This window comes from Hevea brasiliensis, chromosome 1 (genome assembly GCF_030052815.1).
Source record: "Hevea brasiliensis isolate MT/VB/25A 57/8 chromosome 1, ASM3005281v1, whole genome shotgun sequence".
In the NCBI taxonomy this organism is placed as follows: Eukaryota; Viridiplantae; Streptophyta; class Magnoliopsida; order Malpighiales; family Euphorbiaceae; genus Hevea; species Hevea brasiliensis.
The window spans coordinates 520,683-541,808 of NC_079493.1; the positions used below are offsets into that span (position 1 = coordinate 520,683).

At 34.3% G+C, this 21,126-nt stretch overlaps 5 protein-coding genes and 1 pseudogene across 5 annotated transcripts; 2 read left to right on the top strand and 4 right to left on the bottom strand.

Annotated features, from left to right (window-relative positions):
• Positions 1-3,337: 3,337 nt before the first annotated feature.
• Positions 3,338-4,779, bottom strand: LOC110669168 (NAC domain-containing protein 90). The gene is made up of 3 exons (XM_021830676.2): positions 4,569-4,779; positions 4,155-4,447; positions 3,338-4,051 (listed from the first exon to the last, which is right to left on the bottom strand). Exons 1-3 carry the CDS (start codon positions 4,720-4,722, stop codon positions 3,764-3,766), a joined length of 735 nt encoding a protein of 244 aa, XP_021686368.2. The 5' UTR covers positions 4,723-4,779; the 3' UTR covers positions 3,338-3,763.
• A 2,527-nt stretch (positions 4,780-7,306) lies between these two features.
• Positions 7,307-8,307, bottom strand: LOC110669162 (uncharacterized). The gene is made up of 2 exons (XM_021830668.2): positions 8,140-8,307; positions 7,307-7,833 (listed from the first exon to the last, which is right to left on the bottom strand). The coding sequence occupies exons 1-2, from the start codon at positions 8,264-8,266 to the stop codon at positions 7,448-7,450; spliced, it is 513 nt and encodes a 170-aa protein (XP_021686360.2). The 5' UTR covers positions 8,267-8,307; the 3' UTR covers positions 7,307-7,447.
• A 1,423-nt stretch (positions 8,308-9,730) lies between these two features.
• LOC110669169 (protein S40-7) lies at positions 9,731-13,388 on the bottom strand. Its single transcript, XM_021830677.2, has 2 exons — positions 12,614-13,388; positions 9,731-10,004 (listed from the first exon to the last, which is right to left on the bottom strand). The coding sequence occupies exons 1-2, from the start codon at positions 13,301-13,303 to the stop codon at positions 9,879-9,881; spliced, it is 816 nt and encodes a 271-aa protein (XP_021686369.2). The 5' UTR covers positions 13,304-13,388; the 3' UTR covers positions 9,731-9,878.
• Positions 13,389-14,376: 988 nt separating this feature from the next.
• Positions 14,377-16,955, top strand: LOC110669172 (40S ribosomal protein S14-3). The gene is made up of 6 exons (XM_021830681.2): positions 14,377-14,532; positions 15,372-15,491; positions 15,595-15,640; positions 16,095-16,180; positions 16,312-16,441; positions 16,687-16,955. Exons 1-6 carry the CDS (start codon positions 14,530-14,532, stop codon positions 16,752-16,754), a joined length of 453 nt encoding a protein of 150 aa, XP_021686373.1. The 5' UTR covers positions 14,377-14,529; the 3' UTR covers positions 16,755-16,955.
• A 134-nt stretch (positions 16,956-17,089) lies between these two features.
• On the top strand, positions 17,090-19,817 carry LOC110669171 (putative germin-like protein 9-2). Its single transcript, XM_058129646.1, has one exon. It carries the CDS (start codon positions 18,971-18,973, stop codon positions 19,595-19,597), a length of 627 nt encoding a protein of 208 aa, XP_057985629.1. The 5' UTR covers positions 17,090-18,970; the 3' UTR covers positions 19,598-19,817.
• On the bottom strand, positions 17,709-18,336 carry LOC110669170 (germin-like protein 9-3; annotated as a pseudogene).
• Positions 19,818-21,126: the final 1,309 nt, after the last annotated feature.

Genomic DNA, 21,126 nt, shown 5'->3' on the forward strand with positions numbered 1-21,126 from the left:
AATTGTTACTGGGTCCATGAATCAGAATGCTGTAGGAACTTGACAATTTGCAGTTATCAAATTGTACCCAAGTTGCATGCTTCTCAGACAAAATGATCCAGGACCACTTTTCCGTTAATAGGTAAGGATTTCAATGATGAAGCATTTGAATCTGATGTTTTGTTGAAATTATAAAATTTTATAATTTTTCACTTGAAACACAAATCCAAATCCTCAATCATTTCAAATGTACGCCTATCCAAACGGAGTCTAAGCTACTTTCTCTAATTCAACCAAGTAATTTAAAGTTATCACTTTTGTCTCTCCTTTGGCCTGCTTATTCTGTGTCTTTGAATGAGACACAGTAGTAACTGCATATTCCTTCCCTCTACTCTCTAATCCTCAACATGCTGAGCAGCCAGAGTTATGCTACAGAGTGGGCATCTGTTTGAGGGGCAGGAAAGTGTTAATTTCCAATCATATTTTGTGCATTTATCGTGGAATGCTCGATGAATCTTTTGTCTTCATAGGTTGACATGGTTAGCCAATTAATTTTTTGCAAGCCATCTGAGCATTTTCAGCTTTAATCTAATGGACCTTGAAGCTAAGGTGATTATCCAAAAGTTATACTAATTTTGTCGTGGATCTGTTTCCGTGCTTTCAATATGATTAAGGTGAGAACAGCATCTAGTGTTCTTATGAAGCTGGTTTCCTCCAGTCAGTTTCTTTTTCCCTTATGTTTTTTTTTTTGGTCAGTAGATAGATACACACACGGCTCAATAACAAGAATAGACGCTTATTAAAACTATAACAATTTGTTACGTAGAGAAGGAGAAAATATAGAAATAAGGAAAGGAATATATAATTGGGCTAGTAGAGCAAATTAGAATTGTGGAGGGAAAGTTTGTTAGGTCTATAGAGTAGTTGTTAATTGTTTGAGAGGAAAACTATGAACAGTGACAACTGTAGTTGTTAAGAGCAGTTATTAGGGAATTGGAGGAGAATCAGTTATAAAAGGGAGATGAAACACCTGTATTAGAGATTCTGAATTCTGATCAATAATATTCTCTATTTTCTCTCTAAAATTCCATTCTCTCCCTTTCTCTCTCTCTCTCTCTCTCTCTCTTCTGTTCTATTATTTCTTCTATTTTCTTCTATGGGATATCTACTGTTAGGGCTACTACCTAACATTGGTATCAGAGCTTTGCATCCAAGAAATCAGTGGGTAATTTTTCCTTAGGGGTTGCAGCCATGACTAGATCTGTTGTGATAGGCCCAGAGATGGTGCAGATTGCAGAATTGGAGGAACAAATGAGGAATTTGTAGGAAGCAACTCAAAGGAACGCCGAGGATCTAAATGATTTCAAGAAGGAGATGAAGGAGGAATTAAACAAGACTTCTTTAACAAATAATGCCATTCTGGAGGACTTGCGACAAATGATGATCACTCATGTGGTGGAAAGGAATAAGGAGAGCAGTAGTTCAAATGAGGGGGGAAGATTGGAAATCCTGATGTTAGGGTTTTTTGGTGAAAAGGGGAAAGAAACCATCAATTCTGATTCCAATGGAGTGACAAGTGAGAATTCCTTACCAATGCCTAAGGAAACTCTGAATCTTCAAGGAAGTTCTAGTTCTGTCATGGAATCAGGCATTCAAAGCATTACACTTGGAGTGTTTAGTCTTACCCCAGAAGCAATCAATACTGATGCTTGGATTAAGGATGAAGATGAACAAAATTTTGAAGAGAAAATTTCAAGATCTCTTAAGCATTTCAATAGTCAATCAAATGGTAATAATGATCAAGATCCTACTCTCAACTTGAATTCTTCCATAAGAGATGGGTGCCTCGAAGAGGAATCATTTGGGATTCAAGATGACACACGTATCAATAGTGCTGATAAAAATATTGAAATCTTAAAAGGTATACTTCTTGGCCTTAGACTTGTCAAAATTTCTAGAAACAAAAAGGTTGTTTCCCTTGCTGAGAATGTTTTTATTAAAGGAGAAGACATGGAAGTTTATGAAAAAGAGAAGTATTGGAATCTTGGTGGTAGCATATTTGAGTTGAGATCATGTAATCATATGATACTCAAGGAGAATGAGTTTGAAATCTAGAGAAGACAGAGGAAAAAAATAAATTCCTTGTCGAGGGATGATTGCATTATAAATTTGTGCTGCAATGACAAAGTAAACTGCGAAAGTGTTGTGAGATTTGATAAAAAGAATTCTGCAGAGAGCATTTTTCCTTTTGCTGAAAATGTTAAGGAAAAGTATGAGATGGCTTCCATTTATAGCTGGACATCAAGTGGTATGGTGATCTTAAAGGAACAAAAATTGGAAATTTGGAGAAAACAAAGAAAGAAAGTTAGCTCATTGTCAATTAATAGTTCATACTTTCATGTGTCTTTTCTCAAATGGAAGTTCATACCTAGTCTTTTCTCACTACCTATGATTTCATTCATTGGCAACCAGGGGCAGTTGACATATGCTGCAATTCTCCTATATGATCATATTAGAAGAGGAAAAAGAAGAAGAAAGGAAGGAAGAAAGAAAGAAGGAAAGAAATTCTAGTTCAAAGTGCCAGCTAAGGATGCCACTTGGGAAGATACCACATTTATCCAAAACTCAATTTCCTGACTTCCAGCATTCTTGGGGTCAAGAATGCTCTAATGAAGAGGGTATTGTTATGTAGAGAAGGAGAAAATATAGAAATAAGGAAATGAATATGTAATTGGGCTAGTAGAGCAAATTAGAATTGTGGAGGGAAAGTTTGTTAGGTCTATTGAGTAGTTGTTAATTGTTTGGGAGGGAAACTATGAGCAGTGACATAAAAGGGAGATGAAACACCTGTATTAGAGATTCTGAATTCTGATCAATAATATTCTCTATCTTCTCTCTAAAATTCCTTTCTCTCCCTCTCTCTCTCTCTTCTGTTCTATTATTTCTTCTATTTTCTTCTTTGGGATATCTACTGTTAGGGCTACTACCTAACACAATTTTAATAAGATTCTTGTTTTCATATAAGCCATACGCATATTGTCCACAATCGATGTGGGATCCTGAAGGATTAACTCCTGGGCACGCCCGACTCACTTGTAGACTTCAACTAGAGCCACGCCAAGACACTCAACCTCACATTTTGTTTTCACTCAAGGTGCCTTTTTTTTTGTCAGAAGATAGACACACACACGCTTTTTTTCCTTATGTTTGCACTTTATCCGCAAGAAAGGAGAGAAATTAAACTGGTGATACACTGTTCAAAAACATGTGCCATCAACCTTGACCTAAACATAGTCAACTTGAAGGCATATAACTTGACTTGTTAGTTCTTGGATTTTTGTTTTTTTCAAGTATTGCATTGATATAATGTTTCTTTTTTATTTCTCCTTTAAATTTTTTTTCCTTATTTCACAATACAGGTTGAAATTGGACTGAGATAAGATGGCAGCATCTTCATGTTAACCATCATGAATGATGTCAGCACTCTAGCTTGAAATGGTGAGAGTCAGTTGCCATTAATGACTTACCCTGTGCCTGTGGTACACCCATGGCTTCTCCAGTTGCTTTGAATATCTCACCAAAAAGTTACGGTTTTACTTGGGATGAAATAATTTATATATATATATTTTTTTTTTTAAAAAGATTTTTACTTTTCCTCACTTTACAATGAACAACAAAGAATTGACTACTTGTGAAGTTAAGCTATGCTAATCCTTGCCGGTTCTAGCATATAAAAACTCCCTTGGACCGTGCAGCGGGGCTGCATATCTTCATGCGTGCTTCATCAAGGCCAATTCAGTTGCTCCCATTCCCATACTGGTGGTACTAAACCATCAACCATCTCCCAGTTGGCACTTCCTTCTGCCCCTGAGGCATCAGCATGATCTCCTCCCGAGTATGAAGTCTCAGATGAGCTTGTGTTGTCCACAGTTCTAGTGTCTTGAGCAGGTGTTGCGGCTGTAAGACGAAGAAGCTGAGTGTCTCTTGCTGCAGCTTCTAGCGGACGCCTGTCAAATGCTCGAAAACTTCCTGATATTACATAGACTCGGCACAAGCTGAATTCATGTCTCAACTACACATAAGAAATGGTGGACAAAGAAATGATTATTAGATTTGGAAAATAATAGAAAACTGCTGGACTAGCTCTTTTTTGTTGAAATTTTCTAGGTACGCACCATAGGAACAGCAGTATGGGATGAGTCAGCTACTCCGTCTATGGCTCTATACTCATGCATCTTCCATTTGGTTTTTTTACCTGTTGGAGCTTTCCCCTTATAGAAAACCATGGTTTTCTTCACTCCAATCACCCGGTTATCAGATGAGTAAACATAACCAGGGGAGCCAGTAGCCTTCCAGTATCCAGTTACCGTAGTGCGGCTGGGTCTGCCCCCTCTCAATTCTCTTTCTTGTCTTGGTGTGAAGAAGAACCACTGCTCAGTGTCTGCTTGACACCGTTCTCCTGCAAGCTCTGCAATACAATGCAAGAAACACAATTTAAAATACTATTCTTCTACTTGCAGCGTTTCTCAACACACTATTAACTTCATGAACCGAAAAACAAACTAGTTTGATTGAAAAGGATTAGGTACTTGGGAGATTCCATGGCTCTGTGTTGTAAAAGTTGATTGCTGGGATAACGCGGTCTAGTTCCTGTCTCTTCCCTTCCAGCTTGTTATGCAGATAGAAGGAAACTAGCTCTTCTTCTGTTGGATAGAAGCGAACACCTGGTGGAAGTTCCTCCATTCCTGTTTTAATTGTTGTTGCTATTGTGTTTGTCTAAATATGTCTGCCATGAGCTATATATATATATATATAGAGTTATAATTAAAAGAAGGGATGGGAGATGGATTTGCCGAGTGAAATGAGAAAAAATGGCAGGAGTTTGTGATTGATGGAAATCTCCACGCGGTTGTACGAAGAAGATAATGGTTTTTGGCCTCTAATGGTTCTCCACTTGTCCAAATACGAATTATAGCTGATTTTGAACGAGTCAGCCACCCTCTGCTTCTGTGTAGTGCTTGTCCAGGACTAGGTAGTTGCGCCCTCTGGTATAACATTGTGTCAACCATTGATCGGTTTATGGGTCCTCTTAAAATACTTAACTTTATGATATTTATTAATTCACAACGCAATATCAAATCCTTTTAGTGATGATGAGCTCATTGTGGGGCTTCTACATGACAGGAAGAGAAAGCAAAATCAGGTCTCGTTACTTGTGGCTGTAATATTTTATATCTTGTATGTACATAGAGCATTCAGTTTTCAACACACGTGGAGTGGGCTACAGAATTGGCTTAAGTCACTTTCCTGTTCTAATTTCAAGGGCATGTTCCCTTGTTTGAAGGTTCTAATTAAGCATTCCATTTCTTTACTGCAGTTAGGTGCATGGCGCCTTGAATCAGCTTATAATTAAGAGGTAAGAGCCTGTAAATTTCAATATAAATATGTTTTCCACAGCAATTGTTATGTGCATATCAACTAATTTTCTTTCTTTAAAAAAAAAAAAAATTACATTTGGCATATCGTAATGCAATCAAATTTTTTATTAAATTACATTTGATAAGCTGGAATGCAAATAAATTTTTATTGAAACGTAGCTTTGGTGTCATTGAAGGAAGAGAGTATAGTATTGAACCTTTGAAGAAGTCCTACATGGATAATATTCTTGATGATGCATCTTATTAACCCCGAGAAAAGGGCTACATGTCTTTGATGCTAAAGGGAATCAAATGAAAGAGACAAGAATATATAAAAATTTGGCACCAAATTTCTACTTGTAGTCTGTAAAATATGGCGAGTCCTTGTCTAGACCCAGTCTTGGGTTGCGGGGGACATGAAACTGAATTGATACTTCAACCATTAGGGTTTTTTTTTTAATCAATCAACGCGGACTTGTGATAATAACCATCTCAACGTTTTACCTTTTCAATTTCATAGCCGCGTTTGGTTTGGTTTGGTTTGTTTTTAGCTTTGTAGAAATTTTTTTTTTCCATATTTGCTTGTGGTCTGACTCTAAACTTAGAACCCTTTTAGACTTAATTACCATAACCAAATTCTACTTGTATCACAATTATACTCTCTCTCTTTCTCTCTCTCTATATATCATTGTTTTTTATTGATTTAGTTGAATCCTTATACAGATGAGATTCTGATAATGACAAATATTTCGAGATCTTTATTATTAAAAGTGATTAGGGTATCGCTAGTATAATTTTTATATTAAAATGGCAATATAAGTCAATCAATCATTTTGTTTTGTAATTCAATTAAAATACTAAGCAAAGATGTTATTGAAGCGGTGTTAGAAGGTCCAATAAGATTATGAAGCTTTTAATTATATCACAAGGTCAAGTCTATGCCTGGGTATCAAAGTGAGTGGCAAATTATGCCCACTGAAGAAAATATTTTTAATTATAACTATAACCATTTTATTTTAATCATTCGTATTATGAATTTTGCTTGAATTTCATTATAATTAATTTATAATAATTTTATTTTAATTATTAATCATATTAAATTTTATATAAATTTTAATCATAATTAATAATTAGTATGTGTGCTATCCAATAAATTTTCCACTAACGACTTGTGAGTAATGAGATATTGTGAATTCAGTTGACCCATTTGGCTTTGTGCTACCAAATTTTTCCAAGCATACATCCATTGCGTGGATCAATAATTCCACTTTAGAAAAATGTTATCACCACTACTTAAAAAGTCTATTCATCATCTAATTATGCTTAAGATATGAAGTTAGATAGCGTAAGCAATGACATTAATAACCTAAAATTACGAGGAAAAAACAACTAATTAAACTCAAATTTGAGTTTATGTTTCTTAATAATTAAAATCTATTGATAAGCTCATAAGTTTGATATGAGAAAAAAAAGATCTCCATAGACAAATTTAACTCATACATAGCTCCTTATCATAAGTAGAAGGCGCTCTGTTGAGATTGTCACGAACAAAAAAAGATTACAATCAGTTTGATAATAATCAATATAGTGATATTGCTTTTTTGGCCTGAATTAAGGATTCTCTTTGATGTGATCCAAACCACTTGATAATTAAAGTTCTAATTATAAGGGGTTATAAAAAACTATCACTTATTGTTTGCAGTGTGATTTTTTTTTTCTATTTAATTAAATAATTATGCAAACCACTAAACCATAGACGTTATGGTGAAAGACGTAAAATTTATCAATAAATTTTAATTTAGTAGCACTTGAGTTACCGTAAGATCTCACATTCATATTTTTAATTGGAGCCAATAAAAAAAAAAAGTAAAATCCAAACACATAATATGTAATTCTTAAATAAGCATAAGTGATTCAAATGCAAGAACACATGCTTCAATTCATAACACAATTCACTTAATTAAACATATAATATAGAGCAAATTAATTCACCCTTTCTTCATATTCAAAGCCACACACACATATATTTAACAACTATATAAGGTTCCAAGTCAAGGGATTCCAATGATGGGAATGAAGGGAGGATAATAGCTAGAAGGTGCCAAGCCCCATTCCCTTGGGAGAGGCAGATCAACTGTCTTGGAGGAACCTATGTCCTTTATCTTCCCAAGTGGAGGGGATGTAGTGGAAAACACAAGAGGAGTGGAGATGGCGTATGGGCTAGAATCTTGGGTTTTCACAATCTTGGACACCATGTTCTTCTTTGAGGCATAGAGCTGACTTGAACCACCAGCAATCTTGGCTAGACAATTCAGTGGAGTAGTTGAAGTTCTTGAGCTACTATCTGAAGGAAGCTCAACCTCAAAGGAGCCATCACTTTTGGTTGTACTTGTAGCCAACCTTTTCGCATTATCACACTTCACTAGAACCTTGATGCCTGAAACATAAAGTGGATTTCAACATTACAAAGAAATTTTTGCCTCTTTTTTCATTTAGTTCTATTCGGTTCTAAACGAGAGGTTTTACACTAGAAAATGACTTTCATTTGAAAATAAGTTTCAATTTAGTAGTACTGAAGTCATTTTCAAGACCGTAAAATCTCATATTTGAGTTCTAATTGAAGTTAAATGAAATTAAATAAATAAATAAAAGTTCATCTATTGAAGATGAATAATAGAAACTAATGGCATTGTGATTAGGAGTCATGAAACAAGAAAAAGTTTGAAGATATATTAGAAAAGACCTGAGAAGTCATAACGGCTACTGCAATCAAGGCAAGCGAGCTTCCCTTTGAGGACATGGCAACTCGAGAGCTGAACCCCAGAAAGAGCCAAAGCAAAGAGCAGCACTGCAACAAGACGAACGGCCATGAAAGCCAAAATGCTGAAGGAATTTGGTGTGAAGAATGAATGGCAAATATTGTAGCTTATAAATAAGCAGAGAGAGCAACGCAACACACTTATTAAATGGCCCCCAATGTCAGACCCAGTAGTTGGTGTTAAATGAAACCTCTCATTAATTTTACTTGCCTATTCCTGTGAATTTTCGTTGTTCTTTATTCAAGGATAGTTCTGACATGAAGCATCCGAGGACACAGTTCAGCTCACTTGCAGTTTCCACTTTTCAAAGTTAGCATTACACAATTCATTATTTTGCCATGATACCACCTACCAGACTGTTTTGTGTTTGATTATTATTATTATCTTATTAGGGTTTATTTGAAATTAAAATTTGAAATTTTATAATTTTGAAAATGATTTTGATAGTAAGGACTCTTGTATAATAGATGAAACTAGCATATCATGTTTTAAAACTATCAATAAGGAAAATTTAAAAAAAAAAAAAACTCTGAATTTTAAAATTTATTATTGAAGATCTTTTGATTCTAACATTAATTGGGTTTGAATGTTTAATGATTGTTCTCAATGGATAAATCAACCAGAATGAGTACGTTGAAAGTTACAACTGAAACAAAATAATAAAAAAGAAAGGATTGGTTGGACAGATCAATGTCCACTTGGCTGAATTTGCAACCCATAATTTCTTCTATCCATTCTACTAGTTTTTTGGGGCAGCTTTTAAAGCATCCAAAGCCGCCGCCGCCACCTTCAAATTATAATTCCTTCCTGCTAGGTTTCCCTCACCTTCACACGAAATCAACCCCCTTTTTTTCTTTTTGTCACGAAAGTAGCAATCCTATCATATTCAATGGCCATGGCAAATTTTGCATATTTTGGATGATTCACAAAATGAATCTTTTGTAATGGGAATCCATCTGATTAAATTCACTTGATTTTTGTTTCTTTAATTATGTTTCAATTAGAGTTTCAACTCATGATGATCTCTTAGATATGATTTCAATGCCTATAATCGAATCCAGTCAATAGAGTTTTAAAAAAAAAATTAAGACTTAACTCATTCATTCAAACTTGATATTTTGATTGGCTTAAAAGCTTAATTACTTCGTGTACTTATTAAGAGAGAGTTCAATTTAATACATTTTTTAACTTTTTATTTAATTTAGTTAAAAAAAAAATTTTTATTTTAGTCTAAAGAAATTAAAAATTTTAATACCAAAATTAAGAAATTAAATTTCTTAATTTTTTTTATTTAAATCAATAAATCAAGAAAGTTAAAAATTTACTCAATTGAACTTCCCCACTCACTAAATACAAGAGCTAAATTGAACATTTTATCTATTTTTATTAGACTTTTGAAATAGTCAAGTGCTCTACTTAATAACTTTAACTAAAAGTTTAAACTTGAATATGAGATAAAATAAGCTTGAGGTAGACAAATATACAATAGGAAGCATAATTTTAAACAAATTGGCTTCTCCAAACAACTAAATTCGACTCATTTAATTGGGTTGGAATCAACTTGACTTTAAAATTCATTACACTAAATGCAGAACAGAACCGAATTCGCATTAAAGATACCTAACATTGTGAGCTCATAAACATTTGCATGCAGCCCAGATCCTTAGGTCTTTATAAATAAAATTATGGGATATTCCCAATCATTCTTCATCATGCCAAGCATCCAATAGCTCATTAGATTGGAGCTTTTTACCTTGAATATAACGCATGTTCTTTGTATTTCTTTTATCTGTAAATAAATGCTCATGTTATTGATACATAGACTCAAACATTTCTATGTAAAAAACCCTAAATTTCACCAGAAATCTCAACCAAATAATAAAAAAAATAGTCTAAATTCACAAGTGAAACTGAAATACAAATATATGTGGCCAAGTACATATATATATATATATATATATAGCAAAACAATTGTAAAGACAAGTCCAATTTCAACAGCTGTCTATTGCAACTTAATGACAGATTAATCTTTGTTTTATTGTGTGAACAGATTGCTTCCCGCTTAAATCAAACCTAGCCTGGACTTGCTTATGAAATACATAATTCATATCTTGTCAGAATCACTATAACAATACTGCATTCATAAGTGATAAGCAATGCCATTAACAAAACTAAAGCAACTTTCCGAGATGGGTGGAATTTCAATTCATTTTTCATATTGGAGAAAGTTGCAAATATGTATCTTTAATTATGGAAATTGATGATGCAATCAAGTGAAAAACAAAAATAAGACACAAGTCTTTTTTAGTGCAGGCTGACAGTGAGTTGTTTTCTTTTCTTTTTTGAGCATAAAAGAATAGCAATTTCATTAAGGGAACACAGAGGACAAAGGAACATCAGCAAGAACCTAATGACAATTCTAAGGCAAGTTATAGTGACTATGCATTGCTCTTACAAATATCAACTTGGCAAACATTAAGCAAATGTTTTCCTACTCCATTTCCATCTCAACTAACCTAAAATCATTGTATATACCCTGGCCCCAGATATCAACCCTGTCAAGAAATTACCGATTCAACCAGACTTACAGGAGACAATTAAATTAATTAAAACCAAATCATATTTCCCACAATTTTTTATTTTAAGTGAGATAAAAGACTTCTATCATATATTTTGAGATAATTCTTACAATATAAGCCATGTTTTTACAGCCACAAGATTTGCAAATATGAGGATTCAGGTAATTCTTCTTCTTTTTCCCCCAACTATGTAAAAGAGGCATCTTAATCTGCATCATAAGGAGGCCTTACATTTTCATTACCAATGTAGGAGGAAAAGAAGAAAACAAAAATCCTGTCAACCAAAGCAAACTATTAAAACTTCTATGGGCAATATTATGGAGATATACGAGGAAGGGAAGAAAAATCTTGAACAAGGTGCCCAAATATAGATTTAAAATTGAGAGTTCGAGCTAAAATAATTTTCCATCTCAAAGAATTTAGTCAAAGTGCTACACCTTCAACTACAATACAATAGACCTTCAGCTCCAATGAACCATCTCTAAGGAAGAATTACAGATTCCTACTAAAAGCTTACAAGTTGGTGTGCCACAATCTTTTCCACCTTAAAAAATTTAATTACAAATTTCCCCAGTTTTGGCACTCGAAAGTTGAAAGCAACAATTAAGGCAAGAAACACAGCCAAAGTCATGCCCGGAGACTTCCGAAAATAAAACAGCCAATATCATTCTCGTTGCAATTACATCAAGATAGAATATGGCCAAGTAAATTCTTTGTAAAATAAATTACAACTGTTCCAATGTTCTTTTATGTTATTATGTTCTACCAGCTTATCCAATGATAGGGACGGACTCTAATCTTCTACCATTTCTTCATGAATAATCTAAGCAATTTGAAGTAAGCCAACAGTATTTTTCTGGAGAAAACAGTATCACGCCCCTCACATTGAACTAGCCTTTGGTGAACAGAAGAACAGCCAAAATTGAACGGCCCATGCTTAAATTGCTAATGAAGCATTCATCAGTTTCACTTATGCTTCACATGTTTAATGAGGATAGAAAAGAAAGTATAATGGGATATAAGATGAACAACTGAAATCCTTGTGTCTTCCTCTCAAAACTAGTATAAAAAACATTATCCATCATCACTCTTTTATACTTTCCTTTCCAAACATGGATATTTAGATATCATTTTCATATCTTCGCCAAACATAAAGATTAATTTTTTGTCATTCTATTCAGACCAAATTAAGTTTGGCATCGATACTTGATCCTTCAAAGCAATCCAGGAATAATGACAGCCTCATTTTCTGCAGAACCCTTAATGTTTCAGTGACACTGGAGTAACTTAAGCAGTTCTGGCTTCTAGGATAAGAATAATATCTTAAAAATCCCAAGTGCTATGAACTCTTTCAAAGTGAAATACCCATAATCCAGCACTATTAAATCAATATCAAAACTAAATTTCCTATATATCTGGCTAAAGTTCTGTTTAGAAACTACAGTCTCCGCATATACACAAGTATGTGGCGATTTGCTTAGCAGACCCTTCGTCAATAATATTAAAGTTTTGAACTTTTAACAACAAATTGACACAAAATACTGTCCTTAGTTTCAAATTTTGCACCAGTCTCACATCCTTTCAACCAAATAAACAAAAGCAAAAGGTGCATAACAAAATCAAATTAATATTCACTAGAAGTTAATGTATGCACAGTTTTCCCTCCAACAAAACCTCAATACTCAATTGAATTAGTTCATCCTTCCACAAATAGTAATACGAAAATAATAATCATAATACTAATAATAAAGAGTAACAAATAACCCTGAATAATCTATCAATCGAGAAAACCAGTTCTCCGCCACACCGCATTTCTTACCTGTCTAAGATCCCTCCCTTTGAGAGTCCTCCCCACCCCTTCCAACACCGAGCACGCCAACATCGGCGACTGCACCCTCGCCACGATCTCATGCGGCGGAAGCATCTCTCCATCCCCTTCCTCCTCGTCCTCGTCAATCTCCTCGAATTCCCTATGTCTCCTTCTCATTGCCATCGATAAAACCGGCACGTTCACCGGCGCAGACTGGGGCTGGTGGAACTTGGAAGAAGAAAAGGATGCCGAAACAGGCACTCTGTCCTGCGGTGGCTTAGGGATAGAAGGAATGAAACGAGAAGAGGAGGTCGTTGAGGAGGACGAGGTGGATGACGAGGGCGAAGAAAGCGCTGTTTTCTGGTACAAATGGTGGTGGGAGTTGGTTTTGTGCTCCGGAAGGGCCGCCAGGATGCCGAAAGATTCCAGCTGGGGGAAGGCTTTATGGGTATGGGAATGGAGCTGGTTGTGGCGCGGGGAGGAGGTGGTGGAGGGAGGGCTATTGTGGTGGTGATGGAGGTTGTTGGAAGCTTCGGAAAAGTCGCCGGTTGAGAATATATCGTCTTCGTTGAGCTCGTTTTCTTCGTTCTTGGAGGTGGCGGTGGCGGTGTCCGTCTTCTGTTGGGGGTAGGCGCTGAGGAATCGGTCGATCGACGGCGTTTTCCGGTGGCGGAAACGGGAAGAACCGTTTATGTTCATATCGGAGTCGGGCGCGGCGAGGATTGCTATGTGATTTCATTCACGAATCATGAGGAAGAATGCGCCTTAAAGAAGAAGAAATTTTATATCACAATTTATATGAATTTTATTACGATTTTTTAAATTACATTTTATTTAAAATTTCCACATCAAAATTAATGATAAATAAATATATTTAATAAAATATTGCATTCATTAAAAAATTTATTTTATTATAATTAATATTCCATTTATCCTAAAGTGATGTTTTATAATTTTTTATTTTATTTATCATTTTAAAATTTTAATTTTTTTTCTAACTTTATATTAATATATTATTTTTCCTTCACTTTTATTTATATTTTTTAAAATTATTTTATCCAACATATTTTCTGTGACATAAAGTATAATAAGATAGATAAGTTTAATGTATTATAAGATATGAAAATATAATTATTTTTTAAATATATATAAAAATAAACATTATAATTATTATATTTATAAAATATTTATATTTATTTATCATTTATTATAATTTTAAATAATCCACATAAAAAATTATTTTAAAAAATATAAATTTTATAATTAATAAATTTTTAAAAAAATAATATAATTAAAATAAAATTAATTAGAGTCGATATAAATTATAATTGATAAATATATTATCAGTTGTTTATTAGTTATAAATTCTTTATTTATCTCTTTGTATCAAAAAGTAAATTAAATATATAATTAATTTATAAAAAAAATTGATATATAAATTAATTAATTTATTTTTAAAAAATAATAATTAATTTAATAATAACGACATATCTAAATGACTAAATTCTAATTCTTAATTGCTCAACTTTCTAGGCAGGCCGAGCTACAAGATGTTGCACATTAGTTTTAATTTAATTAATTATTAATTTTACAAAATGAAATATTATAATTTGATGAACTAATTTTCAACTTTTTTAAAATTTCAAATTAACTGCTTTTTTTTATTTTGTTAGTTTACATTTTTCTGGGTCCAAAAGACGTCAAATCAACAAACTGTGGGACCATTTGGAAATAAAAGTAGAACCCAAGGGCCTATTAATAAATAGTAGAAAAGAAACGGTTTTCCCACCCTAAAACCCTAGCTCTCTCCTCACATATAAATTCGACGCATTTGGCAGTTTAGGGCTTCCTCTGCTATTTGCAACCCACCGGTGTTCCTCTCCCAGCAACCTCTATCATCTTCTAATCCAATCAGCCTTTGAGCCATGGTATTACAAATCCTAATTAAATTTATTTTTTCTCTTTGTTATCTATAGCTGATTACAGCTGCTTTAGCAAACAGCTGAGATTAGAAGTGTGTTATCTGTTTGGTTTCCGAGAAAAAGAGGATAGCCACATGTAAAGAATTAAGGTTTTTTTTTTTTTTTGGCTGCTTTAGTTGATGTTATCCAGTTTCAATCAAGCTTGTAATCTGTATCTCTTTGAATGTAGAGTTAACTTGGATTTTGTGTGTGTATTATTTATTATTTTCTCGTGGGGGGAGGGGGTGGGTAGTCTTGTGGTTATTAGATTGGCCCATTCTTCTCTGATACTTTGTTTTTGGAACAACAATGTAAGCGTCTGTTTTTGAACAAATATCCTTCTCCAAGATCATATGAGATTCATTTTTTTAGCATTTAAAAAGTGTTCACAAGTTGAACACCTAAGGAAGGGTATATTGTTGTATTATTGCATAGGTTGCCTTTTGTTTGATTATTAATGTTGGATTCGAGTTGAACAACTTTTATCATATGATTCATAATTCTTCTACTGAACTTCCACACCTATGGTATTGGCCATCTGTCTTAGTATTTGAGTTTCTGACATTCTGTTTTTTTTTTTTTTTTCAATTTGGCTAATAATATGAGGCTAAGACTATCATATTATTCATAACGCTTCTGTAGAGCATCCACACCTTTGATATTGGCCATCTGTCTTGGTGTTTGAGTTTTTTTCTTTTTTTTTATTCAGTTTAAATTGAGATGTCTTTGTTTTTGGAGCAATTCCTTTTTTTTTTTTCTCTCTATAAATCTGATATATTTTTGTTCAATTGATGATGATTTCATAGTCGAAGAAGAAGACAAGAGAGCCGAAGGAAGAGAATGTCACCCTTGGTCCTGCTGTAAGAGAAGGAGAACATGTTTTTGGGGTTGCACATATCTTTGCTTCTTTTAATGATACATTCATTGTAAGTATCTACTCTACTTGAATATTTGTTGAGTGTTCATTAAATCTCAGTTTATGGAGGTTAGGTATCACTGTAATAGTGATTTACTGGCACACAATTGCAGCATGTCACTGATTTGTCTGGGAGAGAAACCCTGGTTCGCATCACAGGTATGTTTTATATAATGTCTTATTTACTTACTAGATGCTCATGCTTCCCATATGATCAGGATAATGCTTTAAGGGTATATATATTAATTGACCCTGAATTTGCATGTCCTAACCTGTGCCATACATCTCTCTCTCTCTCTCTCTCTCTCTCTAAATAATATTAGCTACAAAGATTGACTGTTGGATATTTGAAGGAACATTTTGAGAATGCATTAGTTGTGTCATATCTTACTTTATTTGGAGTGTATAAGCATTTGAAGTAATTTCATAGATAGAAACTTCGGTGTAAAGAATACCAGAGATAACTGTCTCATATTTTATAAGCAGTTAGGGAAATGGGTGTGTGTTCAACTCACTGCACTGCTGCATTTAGATGACATTAATGCCTTCATTGCTTTATTTAAATGTATAATTTCTGTCTGAATGTAACTGTTACTGGATTTCACAAGTACAGGTGGGATGAAGGTTAAAGCTGACAGGGATGAATCTTCACCATATGCTGCTATGCTTGCAGCGCAAGATGTTTCTCAGAGATGCAAGGTCCTTTTGCTGTTTTATATTTGATATTCTAAATTTTAAGGATATATACTTTTTAGTATCTATTGGGGGTTTATTATAATATATATATATTTTTTTAATCCTGAATGTTCACTTTCGGCTACATAACACAGGAACTTGGCATTACTGCTCTTCATATCAAGCTCCGTGCAACTGGAGGCAACAAGACCAAGACACCTGGTCCTGGTGCCCAGTCTGCCCTAAGGGCACTTGCTCGCTCTGGAATGAAAATTGGTCGCATAGGTAAGGCATTAATTTGCATTAGAGTTGTTAAACCCCGACTTGAAATTCGTGAATCTTAGAATGTTTGCATTAGAGTTGTTAAACCCCGACTTGAAATTCGTGAATCTTAGAATGCCTGTTTTATTCATCTTTTTTTTTGGTGGCACTGATAAGTCATGGTTTTTTCCGTTGCTTCAACTACAGAAGCATTTGCCTGGCAGTGAATATTGTGTCGTTGATTTTAACAATGTCTTGTTTGTTTTCAGAGGACGTGACACCAATTCCAACGGACAGCACCCGTAGAAAGGGTGGTAGAAGGGGAAGAAGGCTGTAAAGTGTTTCCCATGGAGTTCAATTCCAGTTTGGTGGTGGTGCTTTTATTAATTGGTTATGTTCAGTACTTTTTAGGTCAGCTGGAGCAAGTTCTTTCAAGTTGACATTTTTTTGTAGTTTATGTTCGTGGTTTTGCTGATTTCGAATTAACATTTGAACCTTGTAGAAACATGGTGATATGAGATAGTATGAATTTTGTTGATCGAGGTAATGTTTTTAAGTCACATCATTATAAATTTTAATCATAAATCAGGAATGCTTTTATTTGATCCACTTTTAGATTACGTTATAGGGATGTGTTCACATTTGACTAGTGAACTGTAAGTGTCTTGATAATGCGAAGTTAATAATTTGCAAGAGTTAGAAAACTCTGAAAGCTTGCTTTGGCAATGAGGTTTAGTAAAATGGTGTTGGAGTCGGTTTAATTTAGTTGTTTTTAAGGTAATAAAATGTGAATTCGAACCCCATTAAAAAGTAGGATATTAGGCCTGCTTAGCTTTCTCATTTTTGATCCATCGGTGTGAAGTTTAACACAATAACAATTAAGTTAACAATTAAGTAATCCTATACGTATTTTCTTTTTTGGCCATTCAGCTAAGTTCTCATTAATATTAGAAAGTTTATGTTTTTTTTGCATAATTTTTGGTTTTTTTATTACTTACTTTATCACTGATTTATTATATATAGTTAAAAATGCGCTTGATATAAATTAAAATTAATTCTAATTCGTATTGCAAGGTGGTTAAAAAAAATGAGAAAGCTATTTACTCATGTAGCAAATTACATTTAAGGCGGTACAAATGAACAATTGCTACCCTTGTGATCTTCTGGGCAGTTAGGCTGGGTATTTAACGCTCGGTCAAGGATACAAAAACAAAAGAAGATGAATGATAGATAGCTGTAAACACTTGAAATCGAATGAATACTAAGAAAGTAATGGTCAGGATGGCTAAACTCAGGGCTTGGGTGCAAGAGCAGCCTTGAGGGCCTGTATGGTGGCAACGTCAGTCTTGAAGGATTTAGCCAAGATGCTGTCATCAATGCTGCTGGTGAAAAGGGTGTTAGGAAGTGATACTGTCCCTGCATTTGCACTTCCGAAAGCTGAAATTGCAAAAGCAGGTTTCTGTGCGTCTGCATTATATTGGAAATGAGCAAGTCCCATGGGAAATACAAACAAGTCACCAGCTTGCAGTGTCTGAGTGAAGACCTTGTTGGTGATGTCGACAAATCCTACTTGGAGAGATCCATCAACGACGAAAAGTAGCTCAGCTGAGCGAGGATGAGTGAGGTGGATTAGGAGCACCAGCTGGGTACAGAAGCACAGCATAGGAAACACTCTGCCCATTAAGAGCAGGGAATTCTGCCATGCTTGCTTTCAAGACGTTGAAAGCAGTAGGAGGTTCAGCGCCAACAAGGGAACGCATGCCAGTGAATGTGAAGAATGCCCCATCAACCGAGGTCATATTTGATGGGATTAAGAAGTCAGAAACAATGTTTGGGTCTCCTGCCATTGCCATTTGGACAAAGTTAAATGAGGCAACTAGTAGTAAAAAGAATTTCAGGATGGAAGTTGCTGAGGCCATGCATGGTCAAGAACTTGAGATGAAGATGGTATAGTTTGCTATGGAATTTATAAGATGTTCAATGCTGTGTGATGTGCTTAGTTCCCATATATGTTTATGAAGAGCGGAAAGTAAAACAAAGGTTATTACTATCGTTCTCTTTATGCAGGCCTCTTCGATGTACTCGATAGATTTACAATGTCATTTTTTTGTAATTGCAGTTGTGAGGTTCGGATATTCTTCATCAGACAAGCCAGAACAGGCAAATAAAAAGACAACAAAAGAAAGAGAAGGCAGGCTGCGACGCGGAAATTTTACGTGTTAGAGGAAAGTCGTGACTGATTACTGACTATCAATCATGTTATGCCTGCACAAAAGCAGAAAGATTATTGTTTTTTTGAACATAAAGAAAGAATTGCATTGCAATTATCAGATGTTAAATTTAATAGAGAATATCCAACACAATCCATGGTGATGAAATTTAGGCGTTTGCGGACAAGTGCATTGCAACAATATAATCAAATCCATCCAGCCGGCAGGCAAACTTGCAACAAAGCTTAGTTTATGATCTATATAAATCCAGCAAGCATCAGAAGCCTTTTTGTGTTCTACAATTCTTATCTTGAATTCAGGAAAACCATAATTACTATTTACAATGGCCTCAACCTTCCTCAAGCATCTCTTGTTCTTCCTTTTAGCTGCCTTCGCAACTTCTTGGCTGGTCCAAGCAAGCGATCCAGATATCTTAACAGACTTCATAGCCCCTCAGAACTCCACAACTTTTGATGGAAACTTTTTCACCTTCTCTGGACTGCGTGGAATTTTCGATGATCCTGAGCCTGCTAACTTCAAGGTAACAAAAGTTAGCATGGCAGAATTTCCTGCTCTGAATGGCCAGAGTGTATCCTATGCTGTTCTGCAATATCCTGCAGGTGGTGTGAACCCACCTCACACCCACCCCCGCTCTGCTGAGCTTCTGTTTGTTGTTTATGGAAGCCTTGATGTAGGATTTGTTGACGCCACCAACAAACTCTACACCCAGACTCTACAACTCGGTGACATATTCGTGTTTCCGAAAGGACTAGTTCACTATCAGTACAATGCAGACCCTAAGAATCCTGCAATTGCTATCTCAGCTTTTGGCAGCGCCAATGCTGGAACTGTTTCAGTTCCTGCTACTGTCTTCACTACTGGAATCGATGATACAATTCTTGCCAAGTCTTTCAAAACAGACGTCGCGACCATTCAGAAGATCAAGGCAGGTCTTGCAACCAAAGCTTAGATTGAAGCAGTGAAGCATTCCTTCACCCTCCATTGATCATTCTTTTTATTTATCCTTTTCTTTTTCTTTGAACTCCCAAATAATTGAATAAGATTCAATGATTGTAATAATTTATTTTTCAGTTCTGATAACATATGTTGAAGCAGAAGTGTTTTCTATGATATTGTTTTGTTTTATATTGATTTTTACTAATAATAAAATAATGTCAAATTTTAGTTGATGCAGAAATTGAGACATATATTATTTACCTTTAAATATGTCGTATTATAGTTCAAAATAAATTTATAAAACTGTATAGAATGCATAAATTATATTATAAAATTATTTATAAATATATAAAAAATAAATAAAATTATGTCTAAAAAAACTTAAAAAATAATGCTCTCAATAATATTACTCGTCGAAAGGTCATCACTAGTTTACGTTTTTATTTTTTTGTCAAAAAATTAAATCACATACACACACGAGTCAGATAATAAGGAGTCCTCAGTGGCTTGCATTTGAAAACATAATTTTGTTGTGAACCATAAGATCACCATTATTCTCACAATTGGCATCCGTATATGCTTATGGATTAAGAAAACCACCTTCTTTTCTTTTCCAGTTTTCTGATACAAGCCAACACTGACGAATCTTTATTTATTTAAAGATAAATATATAAAAAGTACATATATTAAAAATAAAATTTTTAAATGTTAACATTTAAAAATACAATATGATATAATTGAGATAATCTAATCAAGATTTTTATCTTAAAAAAAAATTGAAAGAAACTAGTGAAATCCAAATAAATCACACAAATAATTGGCTTAATTTTAACTGTTAGCATATAGCTGTCATTGACCCAAAATTATAGGCTTCAATTTAGGATCTATTCTAGATCTTATTTTTTTGCTACCAACTTTCTTACTATACTTAGCTCTCTTATTCTTCTATATATAGATATCTGTTGTAACTCATTGAAATACAGAAAAATATATAATACAAATATATCTTCTTACATGGTATCAGAGTCATAATTTTACAGTCGTGAGATATTTGTTTTGGATCTTTTGGAGTATTTGATTACTTTGTTTTTTTTAGGCTTTCTTTGATGGATTTTCGTCTTCTCATTCCATCTTTTGTCCAGTAGCAATTATTCACTGTACCCATTTATTTTCACTTTGGTTTTATCTCACACTTTTATTTTCATGGAAAAATTTGATGTGTCACAGCCTATTGGCACCATTTTGAATGGATTCAACTATGTTCTTTGGTCCCAAGAAATGTCTAGCTTTCTCAAAGGCCGGAAGCTATGGTGTTATGTTACTAGTGATGCCACGAAATCCACTGTGATCGAAGGTGAAGATGAATCCAAATATGCCGACCGCCTTGAAGAATGGGATTGTAAGAATCATCAAATTCTTACTTGGCTACGCAACACCTGTGTTCCATCCATCAAACTCAAATTTGGACGATTTGACACTGCTAAAGAAGTTTGGGATTTACTGGTCAAGCATTACTCCACTACGAATGCTATTCATCGATTT